Raw genomic sequence first — 18963 nt, forward strand, 5'->3', positions numbered from 1 at the left:
TCCTTATCTTCAGTGAAATGTGTATTCATGACTTTTGTCCATTTTCTAATTGGATTGTTCGTTCTTTTTTACTATAGAGTTTTAAGAGTTCTTTATAAATTCTAGATATGAATCCCTAATTGGGTATGTCATTTACAGATATCTTATGCTAGTTTGTAGCTTGTTTTTTCATCATTTTCACATGGGCTTTTGCAGAGCAAAGTTTTAAAATTTGATGAAGCCCAATTTATCAATTTTTCCTTTTATGTGTAAGAACTCTTTGTCTAGCCCTAGGGTGCAAAGATTTTCTCCTTTTTTTTTTTTCAGTTTTATAGTTTACATTTTACATTTAAGGTCATGAACCATTTTTGAGTTAATTTTGGTATAAGGTGAGTTTTAGGTCAAAGTTCATTTATTTGCTTATGGATGTCCAGTGGTAACTGCACCATTTCTTGAAAAGTCTATCCTTAAATAAATTGGTTTTGTAGTTTTATTTTTTTTTTTTTTTTTTTTTTTTTTTGCGGTACGCGGGCCTCTCACTGCTGTGGCCTCTCCTGCTGCGGAGCACAGGCCCCGGATGCACAGGCCCAGTGGCCATGACCGACGGGCCGAGCCGCTCCGCGGCATGTGGGATCCTCCCGGACCGGGGCACGAACCTGTGTCCCCTGCATTGGCAGGCGGACTCCCAACCACTGTGCCACCAGGGAAGCCCTGGTTTTGTATTTTTATCAAAAATAATTTGGGTATGTTTTTGTGGGCCAATTTCTGGGTTCTCTGGTAGAATAATTCCTCCCACTCTCACTTGTCTTTTTTTTAAATTGTTTCAGCTATTCTAGTTCCTTTGCCTTTCAATATAAATTCTAGAAATATCTTGTTCGTATCTACAAAAAGTCTTGCTAAGATTTTAATAGGACTTTCAATAAACCTATATATCAATTTGGGGAGAATGGACATCTTTTTTTACGTTGAGTCTTCCAATCTGTGAACATGGTATGTCTCTCCATTTATTTAGATCTTTGATTTTTTTCATCAGCATTGTGTAGTTTCAACGTACAAGTCTTGTATATGTTTTTATAGATTTGTACCTAAACATTTCATTGTAAGTGATATTATATTTTTAATTTATTGTGCTTATTGCTAGTATATTGAGATACAATTGATTTTTGTATGTTTGTTTATATCCTGTGACCTTGCTGAACCTTCTTATTAGTTCTAGGAGTGTTTTTATAGATTTCATGGAATTTTTCTATGTAGACAGTCATGTCATCTACAAATAGAGACAGTTTATTTCTTCCTTTCCAGTCTGTTTACCTTTGGTTTCCTTTTCTTGCCTTATGGCACTGACTAGAACTTCCAGCGTTTGTGTTGAATAAGAGTGGTGAGAGTAGATATCCTTACCTTGGTCTTGATATTGGGGGACTGTATTCAGTATTGTACTGTTAAGTATAAGGTGTTTTTTGCTTTTTTAAGAATTAAAAAAAATCCTTTTTCAGCTTTATTGAGGTGTAATTGACAGAACTTTTATATATTTGAGGTGTCCAATGTGATGATTTCATATAAATATACATTATGAAATGATCATCACAGTCAAGCTTTCATTACCTCACATCATTACCTTTTTTTAATTCCCCATCCGCTCTTCCCTCTGGCAACCACCTGTTTGTTCTCTGCATATATGACTTTGTTTCTGTTTTGTTTGTTCGTTTGTTTTGTTTTTTAGATTCCACATATAAGTGAAATCATACACTATTTGTCTTTCTCTGCCTAACTTATTTCACTTCGTATGATACTGTCTAGGTCCATCTTAGTCGTCGCAAATGGCAAGATTTCATTCTTTTTTATGGCCAAGTAATATTCCATTTGTGTGTGTGTGTGACACTACATCTTCTTTAATCCATTCATCTGTTGTTAGGCACTTAGGTTGCTTCCATATCTTGGCTATTGTAAATAATGCTGCAATGAACATACATTTTTTTGAGGTACGTATATTGTTTTGAATTAGTGTTTTCGTATTCTCATATAAATACCCAGGTGTGGAATTGCTGGATTTTATGGTAGTTCTGTTTTTAATTTATAGAGGACTCTCCTTACTGTTTTCCATAGTGGCTGCACCAACTTACATTCCTACCAACAGTGTGCTACAATTTCCTTTTCTCCACATCCTTGCAACACTTACTGCTTATTGTCTTTTTGTTAATAGCCATTCTAACAGGTGTGAGGTGATATCTCATTGTGATTTTGATTTGCATTTCCCTGTTGATTAGTTATGCTGAGCACCTTTTCATGTGCATGTTGACCATCTCTATGTCTTCTTTGGTAAAATGTCTTATTAGGATCCATTTTTTAATCTGGTTGTTTTGTTTTGTTTTTATGTTGAGCTGTATGAGTTCTTTGTATATTTTGGATATTAACCCCTTATCTGATATATTGTTAGCAAATATCTTCTCCCATTCAGTAGGCAGCCTTTTTGTTTTCTTGATAATTTCCTTTGCTATGCAAAAGCATTTTAGTTTGATGTAGTCCCATTTCTTTATTTTTGCTTTTGTTTCCCTTGCCTTAGGAGACATATCTAAAAAATATTGCTCAGACCAATGTAAAAGAGGGCAGTGGCATTGTTTTCTTCCAGAAGTAGTCTAGTTTGATTCTTTTGTGTGTAGCTGTCCAGTTTTCCCAACACTATCTGTTAAAGAGGCTATCTTTTCTCCATTGTATATTCTTGCCTCTTTTATTGTAGATTAATTGTTCAGATGGTGGGGTTCATTTATGGTCTTTCTATTTGTACCATTGATCTATGTGTCTGTTGTGCCAGTACCATACTGTTTTGATTACTGTAGCCTTGTAGTATAGTTTGAGGTCAGGGAGCTTGTTTTGTTGTTCTTTCTCAAGATTGTTTTGGCTATTTGGGGTCCTTTGTTTTTCCATACAAATTTTAGAATTATTCTAGTTCTGTGGAAAACGCCATTGGTATTTTGATGGGAATTGCTCTGAATCTGTAGAGTGCCTTGAGTAGTATGATCATTTTAAAAGTATTCTTCCAATCCATGAGCACAGTATATCTTTCCATCTGTTTGTGTCATCTTCAATTTCTTTTATCAGTTTTTTAAGTTTTCTAAGTATAGGTCTTTTGTTTTGTTTTTTTTTTGGCTGCACTATGCATCATGCAGGATCTTAGTTCCCTGACCACAGATTGAATCCATGCCCCCTGCAGTGGAAGCGTAGAGTCTTGACCACTGGACCACCAGGGAAGTCCCATAAATATAGGTCTTTTACCTCCTTAGTTAGATTTATTCCTAGGTGTTCTTTTTGATGTGATTGTAAATGGGATAGTTTTCTTAATTTCTCTTTCTGATAGTTGTTAATGTATGGAAATGTAACAGATTTCTGTATGTTAATTTTGTATCCTGCAATTTTACCAAATTCATTGAGTTCTAGTAGTTTTTCGGTGGCATCTTTAGGGTTTTCTATGGATAGTATCATGTCATCTGAAAACAGTGATGGTTTTACTTCTTCTTTTCCAATTTGGATTTCTTTTATTTCTTGTCTGATTGCTGGGGCTAAGACTTTCAATACTACGATGAATAAAAATGGCAAGAGTGGGCATCCTAGTCATGTTTTCCTGATCTTAGAGAAAATGCTTTCAGCTTTTCACCACTGAGTATGGTATTAGCTGTGGGCTTGCCATATATGTCATTCATTATATTAAGGTATATTCCACCAATGGACACTTTGTTGAGAGTTTTTATCATAAATGGATATTGAATTTTGTCCAAAGTTTTCTCTGCATCAACTGAGATGATCAAATGATTTTTTATTCTTTCATTTGTTAATGTGTTGTATCATGTTGATTAATTTGTGGATATTGAGCCATCCTTGTATCCCTGAGATTAATCCCACTTAATCATGGTGTATGATCCTTTTAATGTATCATTGGATTCTGTTTGCTAATATTTTTTTGAGGATTTTTGCATCTATGACTGTCAAGAATATTGGCCTGTAATTTTTTTTGTTTTTTTGTGGTATCTTTTTCTGATTCTGATATCAAGGTGATGCTGGCCTCATAGAATGAGTTTCTGAGTGTGCCTCTTCAATTTTTTGGGATAGTTTAGGAAGGATAGGTGTTAACTCTTCTTTAAATGTTTGGTAGAATTCACCTGTGAAGCTGTCTGGTCCTGGACTTTCATTTATTGGGAGCTCTTTTATTACTGATTTAATTTCATTACTGGTAATTGATCTATTCGTATTTTCTATTTATTCCTGTTTTGGTCTTGGGAGACTGTACATTTCTAGGGATTTATCCATTTTTTCTAGGTTGTCTATCTTATTGCCATATAATTGTTCCTTGTAGTCTTATGTGGTCCTTTGTATTTCTGTGGTGTCAGTTGTAACTTGTCCTCTTTCATTTCTGATTTTATTTGGGCTTTCTTTTTTCTTTGTGAGTCTGGCTAAAGGTTCATCAATTTTGTTTATCTTTTCAACGAACTAGCTCTTAATTACATTGATCTTTTCTATTGCATTTTAGTCTCTATTTCATTTATTTGTGCTCTGATCTTTATTATTTATTTCCTTGTCCTAACTTTGAATTTTGTTTTTTTTCTAGTTCCTTTAGGTTTAAGGTTATTGTTTATTTCAGATTTTTTCTTGTTTTCTGAGGTAGGTTTGTATCACTATAAACTTCCCTCTTGGAATTGTTTTTGCTGCATCCCATAGATTTTGGATCATTGTGTTTCTATTTTCATCTGTCTCCAGGTATTTTTTTATTTCTTTGATTTCTTCAGTGGCTCATTGTTTAGTAGCATATTGTTTAGCCTCTACATGTTTGTGTTTTTTGCATTTTTTTTCTTGTAGTTGATTTCTAGTCTCATACCATTGTGATCAGAGAAGATGCTTGAAAGGATTTCAGTCTTCTAAATTTTTGAGATTTGTTTTGTGGCCTGTAGAATTGTCCATGTGCAGTTGAAAAGAATGTGTTTTCTGCTGCTTTTGGATGGAATTTTCTCTATGTATTTATTAAGTCCATCTGACCAGTGTTTCCTTATTGATTTTCTGTCTGGATGATGTATCCATTGATGGGGTGTTAAGTACCCTACTATTATTGTGTTACTGTCAATTTCTTACTTTAAATTCTCCAAATGTGTCAGTGCTTACATATTTACAATTGAAATATCTCCTTGTTGGATCTATCCCTTTATCTTTATATAATGTCCTTTGTAGTCTCTTGTTACAGTTTTTGTTTTAAAGTCTATTTTGTCTGATATAAGTATTGCTATCCCAGCTTTCTTTTCATTTACATTTGCATGGAGTACCTTTTTTCATTCCCTCACTTTCAGTCTGTGTGTCTTTAGATCTGAAGTGAGTTTCTTATAGGCAGTATATATACGGGTCTTGTTTTTGTATCCATTCAACCACTCTATGTCTTTTAATTGGAATGTTTAGTCCATTTACATTTAAAGTAGTTATTGATAGATATGTACTTATTGTGATTTTGTTAGTTGTTTGGGGGTTGTTTTTGCAGTTCTTTATTGTTCCTTTCTTTTCTTTTGTTCTCTTCCCTTGTGATTTGATGACTATCTTTTGTGTTATGTTTGGATTCCTTTCTCTTTTTTGTGTGTGTATCTATTATAGATTTTTGATTTGTGGTTATCATGAGATGTACATATAGCAATCTTTATGTATATGTGATTATTTTAAGTTGCTAGTCTCCGAATTTCAAACACATTTTAACAACCCTGCAGTTTTACTCCCCTCCCCCTACAGTTACTGTTTTTTTGACATCATATTTTACATCTTTTTGTTTTGTATATCCCTTAACTACTTATTGCAGATATAGATGATTTTACTGTTTTTTTCTTTTAATCTTCCTACTAGCTTTGTACATGGTTGATTTACTACCTTTACTGTATAATTGTCTTTATCAATGAGCTTCTTCTTTTCATAATTTTCATGTTTCTAGTTGTGGCCTTTTCTTTTTTGCTTAGAGAATTCCCTTTGGCATTTCTTGCAAAACTGGCTTGGTGGTGCTGAATGCTTTTAGCTTTTGCTGTCTATAAAATTTTTGATCTCTCCCATCAAATCTGAATGAAAGCCTTGCCAGATAAAGTATTCTTTTTTTTTTCCCAACATATTGTATAATTCATTTTATGTGAAATGTCCAGGACAGCCACATCTATATGGATAGAAAGTAGAGTAGTGATTGCCTAGGGCTGGGAGTAAGGTGGGGAAGAGGGGATTGGGGTAATAACTGAAGGATACAGGGTCTCTTTCTAAGGTGATGAAAATGTTTTAACATTGACTGTGGTAATGGTTACACAACTCTGAATATACTAAAATCCATTGAATGGTACATTAAACTTAAGTGGGTGAATTGCATGGTATGTGAGTTGTATCTCAGTAAGAAGGGAATGATGTAACCAGGATGGTGGGAAGCATCCTTTGGGCTCCAGCTTTCTCCTTGACCCTCTCTATCCTCACTGTCCCTACAGGGTGTCTTCCTTCCCACCACATTCCAGTCCAGGAGTGTCTTGATCTGTCCCTGGCCATCCCTGTTGCCTTTCTCTTCTTTTGGGTGGACCATGAAGTATGCTGGCCTTTCATTAGCTGGTGTCTGATATCAGGATTTCTTCTTTTTTGATTATTGAAGTATAGTTGATATATGATATCTTGTTAGTTTCAGCTATACAGCAAAATGATTCATTCTTATATCTGTATATTTTTTCAGATTATTTTGCACAGGTGGAGTATTCTTGATTTTAGGTTTTTCCCTTTTATCACTTTAAATATATTGTACCCTTTGGCTTTCAGAGTTTCTGCTGAAAAGTCAGCTGATAGCCTTATGGGAGTTCCCTTGTACATAAGTTGATGCTTTTCCCTTGCTGTTTTTAATATTCTCTTTATATTTAATTTTTGCCATTTTAATTATAATGTGTCTTGATATGGTCCCTCTTTGGTTTGATCCTATTTGGGACTCTCTCTGCTTCCTGGACCTGGATTTCTGTTTCCCAGGTTAGGGAAATTTTCAGCTTTTATGTCTTCAAGTATGTTCTCTATGCCTTTCTCTCTTTGTTCTCCTTCTGGGATTCTTATAATGTGAATGTTGTCCCACACGCCACTTAAACTGTCCTCATTTCTTTTTATTCTTTTTCTGTGTTCAGCTTCAGTGATTTCTACCTCTCTGTCTTTCAGCTAGCTGATTTGTTCCTCTGTATCATTTAATCTACTATTGATTTCTTCTAGTGTATTTTTCATTTCAGTTATTGTATTTCCTCTCTGTTTGGTTCTTCTTTATATTTTCTAAGTCTTTGTTAAACTTCTCTTTATGCTCATCCAGGTTTCTCCAGAGTTCTTTGATCATCTTTTGAGCATTACCTTGAACTCTTTATCAGGTGGATTGTCTATCGCCACTTCATTTAGTTCTTGTGGGGTTTTTATCTTGTTCCTTCCCTTGGAACATGATCCTCTGTCACCTCATTTTGCCTAATTCCTGTTTGTGGGTTGCCTACCCTGGGGGTATAGGTCTTGACTGTACTGGGTCTCTGACCCTCCTATATCTGTCTCATTGCAGTTCCTTCTTTATAACTTTAATTGTGGGAAATATTTTCTGCTAGTCATCAGGTTGTTCTCATTGATAGTCACTCTGGTAAATAGTTTAATTTTGGTGTGCCTGTTGGGGGAGGTTCTCAGGGTCTTCCTACTTTGCCATATTTGCCACTGGTATAAGGTTAACTGTAGGTTTTTTGTAAATATTCTTTATCAAACTAAGGAAGTTCTCCTTTATTTCTGTTTTCTGAGAATTTTTATAATAAATTTGTTTTGGCTTTTGTCAGATGCTTTTTTCCTGCATCAATTTTTGGTGGATTACAAGTGATTGATTTTCAAATTTTGAACCATCCTTGCATCCCTGGAATAAGCCTCACTTGGTCATAGTATATAATTCTTTATATATTGCTGAATTGTATTTGCTAATATTTTCTTAGGAATTTATATATCTATATTCATGAGACATATTGGTCTGAAGTTTTCCTTATTTGTACTGTCTTTATCTGGTTTTGTTATCAGAGTAATGCTAGCTTCATGAAATGAATTTGAAAGTATTCCCTCTTCTGTTTTCTGGAAGTGATTGTATAGAATTGGTGTTAATTCTTCTTTAAGCGTTTGGTAGATTTCTCCAGTGAAATCATCTGGGCCTGGAGATTTCTTTTTTGGGAGTTTAAAAATTATGGATTAAATTTCCTTAATAATTATAGGGCTATTCAATGACCTATTTCATGTTGGGTGAATTAATGGATGCACTCATAGGGTATAGAGCCCTTGTGACCAGGACCCAGTCAGTGGTGAAGGGCTTTCCTATTTGACAGTGATGGCAGCGGGCTCCTGGCACACCTGCTACATGCACCATGTTGCATGCAGGGATGTTGCTTGCACACCCCGCCCCCATCCTCTTAGGCCTCACACCAGCCTGGGGATTCAGGTGGACCATTTCTTCTTCTAAGTTGTCAAATGTATAGAGCTGTTTATACAGCTATACAGCTAAAGAATCAGGTGTTCCCTGATTCTTTAGATGTTTGCAGGGCCTGTGGTGATATCCCCTGTTTCATTCTTGATATTAGTAGTTTGTGTAGTCTCTCTCTCTCTTTTTTTCCTTTTTTCTTTGCGAATCTTGCTGAAGGTTTGTCAGTTTCATTGAAGTGTTTTCAAAGTGCCAACTCTGTTTCATTGATTTTCACTAATCTGTTTTCAATTTTATTTATTTTTGCTCTTGTCTTTATTATTTCCTTCCTTCTGTTTACACTGGGTTTATTTTGCTCTTTCTCTAGGTTCTTTGGGTGAGAGCTTAGATTGTTGATTTGAGACTTTTCTCTTTTCGGATGTATGCTTTTAATGCTATAAATTTCCCTCTTGGCACTGATTTAGCAAATTTTGATAGGTTGTATTTTCATTTTTGACCCATGCAGTATTTAGAAGTGTGCTATTTTGCTTCCAAGTATTTGGAGTTTTACTATTATCTTTTGTTGTTGATTTCTAGTTTGATTCCATTGTGGTCAAAAAACACACTGTATGACTTCAGTTTTTAAAATTTTGTTGAGGTTTGTTTTGATGGCACAGGATATGGTCCGTCTTGGTATATGTTCCATAGGCCCTTGAAAGGAAATGTGTATTTTGCTGTTATTGAGTATAAATGTCAACTAGATCGGGTTGGTTGATAATGTTTTTGAGTTCTTCTATATTCTTTCTGATTTTCTGTCTATTTGTTTCAGTTTTTGAGAGATGGATTGTTAAAGTCTCTTACTATAACTTAGGATTTGTCTTTCTCCTTTCAGTCCTATTAGTTTTTGCTACACATATTTTGTAGTTCTGTTATTTGGTGCATATCCATTTGGTATTGCTTTTTTTTTTTTTGGTGAACCAACCTATTTATCATTATATAATGTTAGTGTCTATCTTTGGTAATTTTTTTTGCTTTGAATTCTACTTTATCTGATATTAATAGAGCCACACTTGCTTTCTTTTGATTAAAGTTTGCATGGTATATCTATTTTTTTCAAGATTTTTTTGATGTGGATCATTTTTTAAGTCCTTATCGAATTTGTTACAATATTGCTTCTATTTTATGTTTTGGTTTTTTGGCTGCGAGGCATGTGGGATCTTAGCTCCCTGACCAGGGATCGAACCCACACCCCCTGCATTGGAAGGTGAAGTCTTACCCACTGGACCAGCAGGAAAGTCCCTGCATGGTATATCTTTTTCCATACTTTTATTTTCATCCTGTCTTTATTGTTCTGTTTGAAGTGAATTGTAGACAGCACATAGTTGGATCTTGTTTTTTAATCCACTTTGCCAGTCTTTGTCATTTAATTGGTGTATTTAGACCACTTACATTTAGTGTAATTATTGTTGTTAAGTCTTTATTCTGCCATTTTATTTTTTGTTTTCTATTCTGTTTCTCATTTTAAGTTTTTTGCCATCCTGTAGGTTACCTGAACATTTTTTAGAATTCCATTTGTTTTTGAGTATATCTCTTTGTATAGTTTTTTAAGTGGTTGCTCTAGGTATTGCATTATATGTATAACTTACCACAGTTTACTGATGTTATCTCACCAGTTTGAGTGAACTGCTAACGTCTCTTTACCATCCCCTGTCTGTAATATAATTATCTTCAATATTTCCTTTTCAAACTTCTTGACACATTAGACCACATTAGACAGTGTTATGTTTAATTATGATGTATCTTGAAATGGATTTCTTTGAGCTTATCCCATTTGGGGTTTTCTCAGCTTCTTGAGTCTGTAGGCTTACCGTCTCTTGCCAAATTTGGGAATTTTTAGCTATTTCTTCTTTGAATTTTTTTTTAGCTTCACACATCCTCTCTTCTTCTAGGACTCTGATGACACAAATTTTGGATCTTTTGTTATTGTCCCATAGGTCCCTGAGGTTCGGTTTACTTTTCTTTTTCAGACTGTTTTCTCTCTGTTGTTCAGACTGGATAATTTCTATTGTTCTGTCTTCTGTTTCACTAATTCTTTCCTCTGTTCTTACCTTTCTGCTGTTGTGCCCATCCACTGAGCTTTTTATTTCAGTTATGGTATTTCTCAGTTCTGAAATTTCCATTTGGTTCTTTTATCTTCTATTTCTTTGATGAGACTTTCTATTTTCTTGTTCAGCTTGCTATTGATATTTTTCATTTAAGTATATTCATAATTGCTCATTAAAGCAATTGGCTGCCTTAAAATCCTTGTTAGCTAATTCCATCATCTCTGACATCTTGGTTTTGGTTTTTACTGATTATCTTATTGAGTTTGACATCTTCTTGGCACTTGGTATGAGAAGTGATTTTCCACTGAAACCTGGACGTTTTATATTATACTATGAGAATCTGCATCTTCTGTTTTAGCTGGGTTTCTCTTACCCTTGTTACTGCCAGGTGGAGGTAGAAGTCCAAGTTCCCCATTTGGCCTCCATTGACATCCAAGTTGAGTGGGGAAGCTCCTTCTTACTGCTGGGTGGGGGTGAGAATTCCAGCTTCTTACTGACTCCACTGATGCTCTGGCACATGGCAGTGGTCTTGTTACTACCGGCAATGGTGAAAGTGTTACACCCTCCACTGGGCCTGCTCTGACACCACTCCAGTAGGGAAGGGGTGTGGCACCTTGTTATTATCAGTTGGAGATACAAGTGCAGGTCCCATATGTAGTCTCCACAAGTGGGAGGGCCTTGTTACTAGCTTGTGAGGATGAAAATCCTTGGCCTTAACTGAAAATCCCAGTGTGGGTGTGGGGGTGCCTAGTCATAGCCTCAAGAGGGTGGAAGTCTAGGCTCCCCTTGGCACTTGCCAGCATGGGTGGGGGTTGGCCAGTTTTTTTCCTGTGGTGTTTGGATAGAATAGAGTTGTTACTGTTTCAAAGTTTTCTGGGCTTGCCTGGTCCTTTGGCTAAAGAGAGCAGGCTTTTAGGGAGGCATTTCTGGTCTGTTTGGCACTTATGGATTGCCAGCTTCTTTAGCTTCATGTCTGGGAATATAAGGCAAAAAGAATACCCAGGAAATGCACCAATGTGTTGGTGTCATTCCTCAGGTGTTGAGGTGTCTAGCTGGTCTGCCTTTTCAATCATCTTATGTTTGTTGTATATATGATGTCCATGGTTTTTACTTGTACCATTATCTTACAAGTGGCAGCCTCTTCAGTTTCTTTTTAGTTACTGAATATCTGTTCAGCTTCATAGCATACTTTGAACATGATTGTCCCATTTACTAAGTGGCTGTGGCTTAAATTATTCTTCTCTTTTTTACATGATTCCTGATAATTTGATATTTAATTTTAACTATTTCGTTGTGTATGTATTTTTAATGTTATTGCCCCTAAATCTTTTTTTGTATATAGCTATAAACTGAAAATCTTAGCCAAAGGCCCATTTCCCAGATCTTTTGACCGCTCTACAGAGAGTTAGGTTTGTGTGTAGTGACCATCCCACTACATAAACCCATCCCACTACTAAAACGTAATCCCTAAAGGGGAAAGTAATAATAAATGTTTTCTCATGGCACACTCCTATTCCTAGGAAAACAGCTTAACATACATGCAATAGATGTGTCATAAATGGTTAATAGCAACTCTTCTTCATCTAGGATATTGTGTATGAAATTATTCCAAAAATGAATTTTTAAATAATCATAGAGGTTTGAGCCAAACCATTTTTACTTACTAAAGTGCCTAGCATGGCATCAGGAAATCATTCCTATTATTGTTAATTTTTTTGTTGGTACCACGTGGTACCAAGGGACAATGTGAGCGCATTGGGCAATGCATGGATTGTTCTGGTTACTCTGTAGGTATAAACAGGACACTTGAATTGGTTACTAATTTAACATGTGTGTAGTAGTGGGGACCATTAATTATTTTAATTCATGGAAGTGATTTTCAAGTTAGGTTGGGATATTTTTAAACTGGTGCGCTTTTAAAAATATAGGGCCTTATTTCTGTCTACAGCTTTACTATATTTTACTAGATTTGAACACTGTTCTCCAACTAACTGAGTATTTCTGAGAGAATGGTCATTTTTAATAAGTGTATCTTTCAACATAATCGTTAACTGACTTTTTTTGGCAGAATCAGAAAACTGATTTGTCCCAGATAAAAGAGAGTGAAATAGTAATCAAGTGTTGAAACTCTTAGCCATTGTTTGTGTGTGTGTGTGTGTGTGTGTGTGTGTGTGGTATTTGAAAGTAATAAATGATAGACAACTTGCTGGAAATGAAGCAAATGGAAATGTTGATTAGAAATACCTAATAAAACTTTCTATAAAAGACTTTGTATTTGCACTGCATTAAAGTCTAAGAAGTGACAAACCTTCTTTTATAGTCTTGCCTATTTTAAACTGATTGTCATTACCTTAAAATGTAACTTGTAGGGTGCAGGTATAGAAATATATCCCGGGAGTAAGTGCACCCTGAGTGACAATGGGATCCATCACTGCAAGGAAGGGATCCTCATTAAGGTGAGCACCTGCTGAGACACCCTCTTTCCAAAGGTCAGAATGGTTTTACCTAAGAAATAATTATGTTTTATTAAATTCCCATGTTGTTCCTGTTGTTTTCTGGTTTTGAAAAGCATAAACAGTATGTAAATTTTAATAATATCAATAGTTGGTGGTTGAAAGTCTCCTGTGAGAATACTTTGTTATCTATAGATCTGCAGAAATGACAAAGAAATGCTGTGTCACTCAGAGCTCAGATTGTGCTACCACGTATTAATAAGCATAGCTTTCTATTTTATTTTTAGAATAGCCTGAAAAAAGTGAGATTTCTAAAGCAGGCAGTGTTGAATGTGACAGTTCCTTAAAATATTTGTTTTCAATGTCACAGGACTTCTTAGATGAACATTATGACATTCCCAAAATAACCATGGTGAATAATGTCATACATAATAATGAAGGTTATGGTGTTGTCTTGGTGAAACCTACAATTTTCTCTGACCTGCAAGAAAATGCCCAAGATGAAACTGAAGGTATGGTATATTTAGTAATTTTCAAAATAAAAACCAGACCTAATTTATTGTATTTCAGCATTAAACTCTGATTAAAGATCTTAATCTTCTTCTCCTCTTTAAAAAAGATAACTAGCACATGCTTAGGCATGGAGATAGAGAAACTCGATAAAGCTATAACATTATGGAATCTTGGAGTGAAAGAAACTTTCAAGGTCAACTAGTCAGCTGGTCAAAGCCTTTGATGTGTGGTTTCTGTGGTCCTGCAGTTCCCTTCTTACCATGCTTGGCTTTCTGTAAATTTATAGAATAAGGATGGGCATATGATAGCAATGGTGGTTCCTGCTGGCATTTGTTAAGGATGGAGGCAGAAAAATGAATGTGCCAGGTTGAAGGCTGCATTTTACTGGAGGGGATCATGGAGTTCACCTCTAGTTTTTATTTGTGAAAGTAAATACCTCCCTGTCAGCTGTCTTTCTTGGCAGCAAAGCTGATCTAACACAGTGGGAAGTTTATGAATTTCAAGCCATGACTCAGATTACTATGAAATCTCAGTCATGGAGAAGGATTGTGCATTGGCATAGATGAGGAAAGTTTAAAGGATGATGAGTAGTCCTTGTCATCCTTCAGGATCCACTCCAGCTATCTGGTAGTTCTTTTTCTCCTCACAGTTCTGTAGGTCAGAAGTTATGGTGAGCTTGGCTGGGTTATCTGCTTAGGGTCTCACAGGGTGAAAGAGGTATCAGCTGGGCGGGGCCCTTATCTGAAAGCTCTGGGGCGAGAATCTGCTTCCAAATTCCTTTATGTTGTCGGCAGAATCAATTTCCTTGAGGTCATAAGACAGAGGTCTCTACTTTTTTTGTTGGCTGTTGGCTGAGGATTGCTCTCAGCTCGTAGGGACCACTCTTGGGTCCTTGCCCCATAACCCCCTCCATTTCAGTAATAGAAGACCTCCCTCAAAGCAGATCTCTCCTGCTTCAAATCTTTTTCATGCTCTGAATCTCTTTATGCTTTTCTCTTCTTCATCCAGCCAGGGAAAACATTGCTATTAAAGGGTTCATATGATTAGGTTACGTATACCTGAGTTATCAACTGATTAGTAACCTTAATTACATCTGCAAGGTCCTTTTGCCATTTAACAGTTATGAAAGTAACACCAAGTGGCAGATGGCCCTGCATCACGGGGCCATCTAGAATTCTGCCATCACAGGCAGTCACTTATAAAGCTGCTAGATTGGGAGTTCCTTTAGGGAAAATAGCAGTTTTATTTATCTTTGCATCTAGCTTCTAATACAGGGCTTAGTAAATATCCAGGAGGGACCTGTTGAGTAGATGAGATCTAGGATAAAAAGAGAAAATTCAAAATTGGTAATCTTGTATTAGGGTCAGGAGACCTTGAAGACTAAGACACCTGCTTGTTGAGATACTTATGGCAGAGAGTTTGTGAAGTCCAGTCAGATGACAGCTGGAATCCTTAACAGAAAAAACTTGAAAGCTCTGATAGACTGTAGAAATACATGTTTTAGTTGGGTTAGTTTGTATATTTAACTCTATTTGTTATAATTTGTTTGTTTCTTCAGAAAATGGAACACTTAAAGTTCAGACAAGTGGAGAGGCAGATGTAGCTGAAAGAGTGGATCTAGAAGAGCTGATTGAATGTGCAACTGGTAAAATGGAGCTTTACATGAGAGCTGACCTTTCTGAGCAAGTCGAAGGCAATTGTGAAATTGTAAATGAACTAGTTGCTGCCTCCACACAAAAAGGCCAGTTGAAGAAGAAAAGGTTGAGTGAACTGGGGATCACACAAGCTGATGACAACTTAATGTCACAGGAGATGTTTGTTTCAATTGTGGGGAACCAGTTCAAGTGGAATGGGAAGGGGAGTTTTGGCACATTTCTCTTCTGACCACTGTGATGTAAATAGATAGCAAAATATTGGATTTTGCACATGCTGCACCCAAGAATCACTGCTGCTATCATACTTTGCTTCATGGCTATATTTTGTATCTGATATATTCGATTGGGTTTGAGTGAAACAGATTTATTTCTGTCTGCAGGTGTTGCACATAAAACACGCTCTTTATAAAGAAGGTCATAAAAACATAAAATAGAAAATATTTGGAGATTTCTTATCTAGAAAGTCTTGCTTTCTCAGACACATAGTTCTCATATTAAGTCTATTAATAACTTTCTAGTATAAATACACTTTAGCACTTCAAAGAGGAGGAACAAAGGCAGGGAATGCAAGATGAGCGCACAAAAACGCAATAGGCATCAATGTGCAGTATTCTTATAGTTGTCTTTTTAATCCCAGTTATAGTGAGTCTGATATCCATGCTTTATTTGCATAATACTTGTCTTAAAAGCTTTTATGATTGGGAGGTTATCTCCCTTATCAGGCTTATTATTGAGAATCTGAGTGGGAATGCCTTTTTATGTTGAACTATGTAATCATCAAAACAGTAATAGCATAGCAGGTTTGAAACAGAAATGAAACATCTTATTCAGAGCCAATGCATACATAGAGCATTTTCACTACTGCTGAATATGAGTGATTAAAAAGAAGGTGATTTTCTTTCACCAGCAGTATTCTGATCAAATTTCTTACATAGTCAAAATGATTACCTATACAACCTGTATCAGCTCCGTGTTTTTGATATCATATTGTAAAATACAGCTTTTAAAAGTATTTATGTTTTTAAAAAGTATGTGTGACATTAAAATTCCTACTGATTAAAATTATAATGATGAAATAATAAATTGAATCTTGGTATATTTTTCCAACTGCATTATGGGCCATAGTGCCTGTGTAGCATGTGTGATCCTTTGAAATACATACAATATTTTGATATCTTTTTAGTGTTTCAGAGTATTAAAATTTTTCCCCAGTCAAGTCATTTCTTAAATTTGAATAAATTATAATTTTATTTTTCAGATGCTACTAAATGTGGAAGGATTTATGTTAGATTTTTTTGTTTGACCATTGAAAGGCATTTTTCTTTTACTCTTGAAATCCTGTTGCAAAAGTAATGCTAATTAATTCTGCATCAACTTGAGCCAAATACTTATTTAAAAACCATTTATTCAACTTTAAAAAATCAAATTGGTTTTCCAATTAAATTTCCTTTTTATCTTAGATTTTAGACTTTGTATATTCTCTTGTAACTTGCTAGAGTATCAAGAGAATGACAAGTAACTAGGTAAGTTACTTATTGTTCCTTATTATAGGATGATGGTTTTTCAGATTTCATTTCTATCTTAGTTTAAATCTAATCTTACATTAATTTTTATTCAAATTATAAACTATTAGTGAATAGGCCTAGTGTATTCTTATTTAAGTCACATAGAGTACTTTTGCTTATTGGGGAGAGTTGAGCATCTCAGATGACTTAGTCCATGGAGTATAGAGAGAGCCCTGGAGGGATGTGGATTTGACAGTTGAGGTGAAAACACTGACATGGAAAACATATTTACTTGAGTTTTAAGTATTAACGTATAGTAAAATCTGCTCTTCTGGGTCTTGTGACTTGTTTACATAGGGCTTGTCTATTACAAGATTATAAAAATATTTTATATTATCTCCTAGTACAAGTAGGCTTGTTTAAATTCACATTTCTAATCCATCTGTAATTTGGTTTTATGTGTGATATGGTGTAGAACTCTTTTTCTCTAAATGGTTAGCAAGTTCTCTTGATATTGTCTATTGAATAGTTCATTTTTTCCCCACTTAATTGGAATCGTGCTGAATTCCCGTGTTTGCCTACAGTTGACCCTCTGGCTTAAAAACTCCTGTCTGATAATCTCCAGCTAAATGTATATTCTGTTACTAGGATCCAGCTCACTAGCACTCTATCACCTTTGACTAGAAAAAATGTTTTCTAGCCATCCTGCATTGTAGTAAGTGGTTTTTCCTCCTAGTGACTTGAGGAAAATGTAGCCTCACTTCCATTCCATTCTTATTTTTCAAACCTTCTTGGCTATTGAGCTGCTTTTTTTTTATTATTACCATTTATCAGCTTTTTTGATATAATAAAAAATCATCAATTTTAAGTCTACAATTCTGAGTCTTGACAAATATATATAGTTGTGTAACTACTACCACAAACACAATATTGAAAATTTCTGTCATCTTTAAAAGTTCTCATTTTTCTTTGCATTCAATCCCCCCTCCCCAACCTTGGACCCTGGCAACCTCTGATCTGCTTTCAGTCACCATAGTTTTGCCTTTTCTAGAATTACATATAAAAAGAATGACTCATTATATAGTCTTTTGTGTCCATCTTCTTAAGCTTAGTATAATGCTCTTAAAATACATCTATGTTGTTTCCTGTGTCAGTAGTTTGTTTTTATTGCTGAGTAGTTTTCCATTGTGTGGATATTGAGTATTGTGTATTCATTCACCCATTGATGGGCCACATGGGTTGTTTGTAGTATTTGATTATTATGAATAAAGTTGCTAAGAATATTTGGGTAAAGGTTTTTGTCTGAACATATTGTTTTTATTTCTCTGGTGGTAAATACCTGTGAGTGGGATTGCTGAGCTGTATAGTAAGTTCACATTTTACTTTATTAGAAAGTTCCAAATTGTCTTCCAAAGTGGCTATCCCATTTTGCTTTCCTACCAGCAGTGTATGAGAATTCTAGTTGCTCTACATCCTTGGTAACACTTGATATTGTCATTCTTTTAAATTTTAAGTATTCTAATGGATGTGCAGTGATAGCTCACTGTGTTTTTAATTTGCATTTCCCGTATGATTAATGATGTTTAGCATCTTTTCATGTGCTTGTTTGCCATTTCTATATCTTTGGTGAAGTGTCTATTCAAATCTTTAGCCTATTTTAGTCCCCCCAAATCAGGTTGTTGTATTGAGTTGTAAGGTTTGTGTGTATTTTTTTTTAAATTCTGGGTGCGAGTTTTTAATCAAATATATGTTTTGCAAATATTTCCTTTCTGCCTGTGACTTGGGTTTTAATTTCTTAACAGTACCATTTAAGCAGCAGAAGTTTAAATTTTGATCAAGTCCAGTTTATCAATTTTTTTTTATGGCTTGTGCTTTTTATGTCTTATCTGAAAATCTTGTTTTCTCTTTTCCTACCTTCTTTTGGATTGAGAGTTTTAATTTATTTTAAATGGATCCATTTTACCTCTACCCTTGACTTATTATATATACATATATATATATATATATATATATAGAATATATATTATATATTTTATAGTTTTGCTTCAGGGCAGTAGTTCTCAACCAGAAGCAAGTTTGGTCCCCTACCCCCATCCCAAAAGGACATTTGCCAAAGTCTAGAGACATTTTTGGTTGTCACAACTGGGAGTGAGGTGCTAATGGTATTAGGTAGAGGCCAGGGATGCCACTAAACATCTTACAATGCACAGGACTACCCTCACATCTGGAATGACATTTTGGCCAAAAATGTCAATTGTGCCAAGATTGGCTCCTGCTCCACGTCAGGGCTTGGCAACTTTTTCTGTAAAGAATCAGAGAGTAAATACTTTA

At 35.2% G+C, this 18963-nt stretch overlaps 1 protein-coding gene across 1 annotated transcript in view; it reads left to right on the forward strand.

Annotated features, from left to right (window-relative positions):
* The window catches only part of SHCBP1 (SHC binding and spindle associated 1), a 39598-nt gene extending 21671 nt beyond the window's left edge, over nt 1–17927 (forward strand). Inside the window, exons 11-13 of the mRNA XM_004327160.4 lie at nt 12876–12962; nt 13330–13471; nt 15031–17927. Of these exons, the coding sequence (XP_004327208.1) occupies nt 12876–12962; nt 13330–13471; nt 15031–15356 (555 nt within the window). The 3' untranslated portion in view covers nt 15357–17927. The remainder of the gene's footprint in view (nt 1–12875; nt 12963–13329; nt 13472–15030) is intronic.
* The last annotated feature ends 1036 nt before the right edge of the window (nt 17928–18963 follow it).

Source organism: Tursiops truncatus, chromosome 19 (genome assembly GCF_011762595.2).
Source record: "Tursiops truncatus isolate mTurTru1 chromosome 19, mTurTru1.mat.Y, whole genome shotgun sequence".
Taxonomy (NCBI): domain Eukaryota; kingdom Metazoa; phylum Chordata; class Mammalia; order Artiodactyla; family Delphinidae; genus Tursiops; species Tursiops truncatus.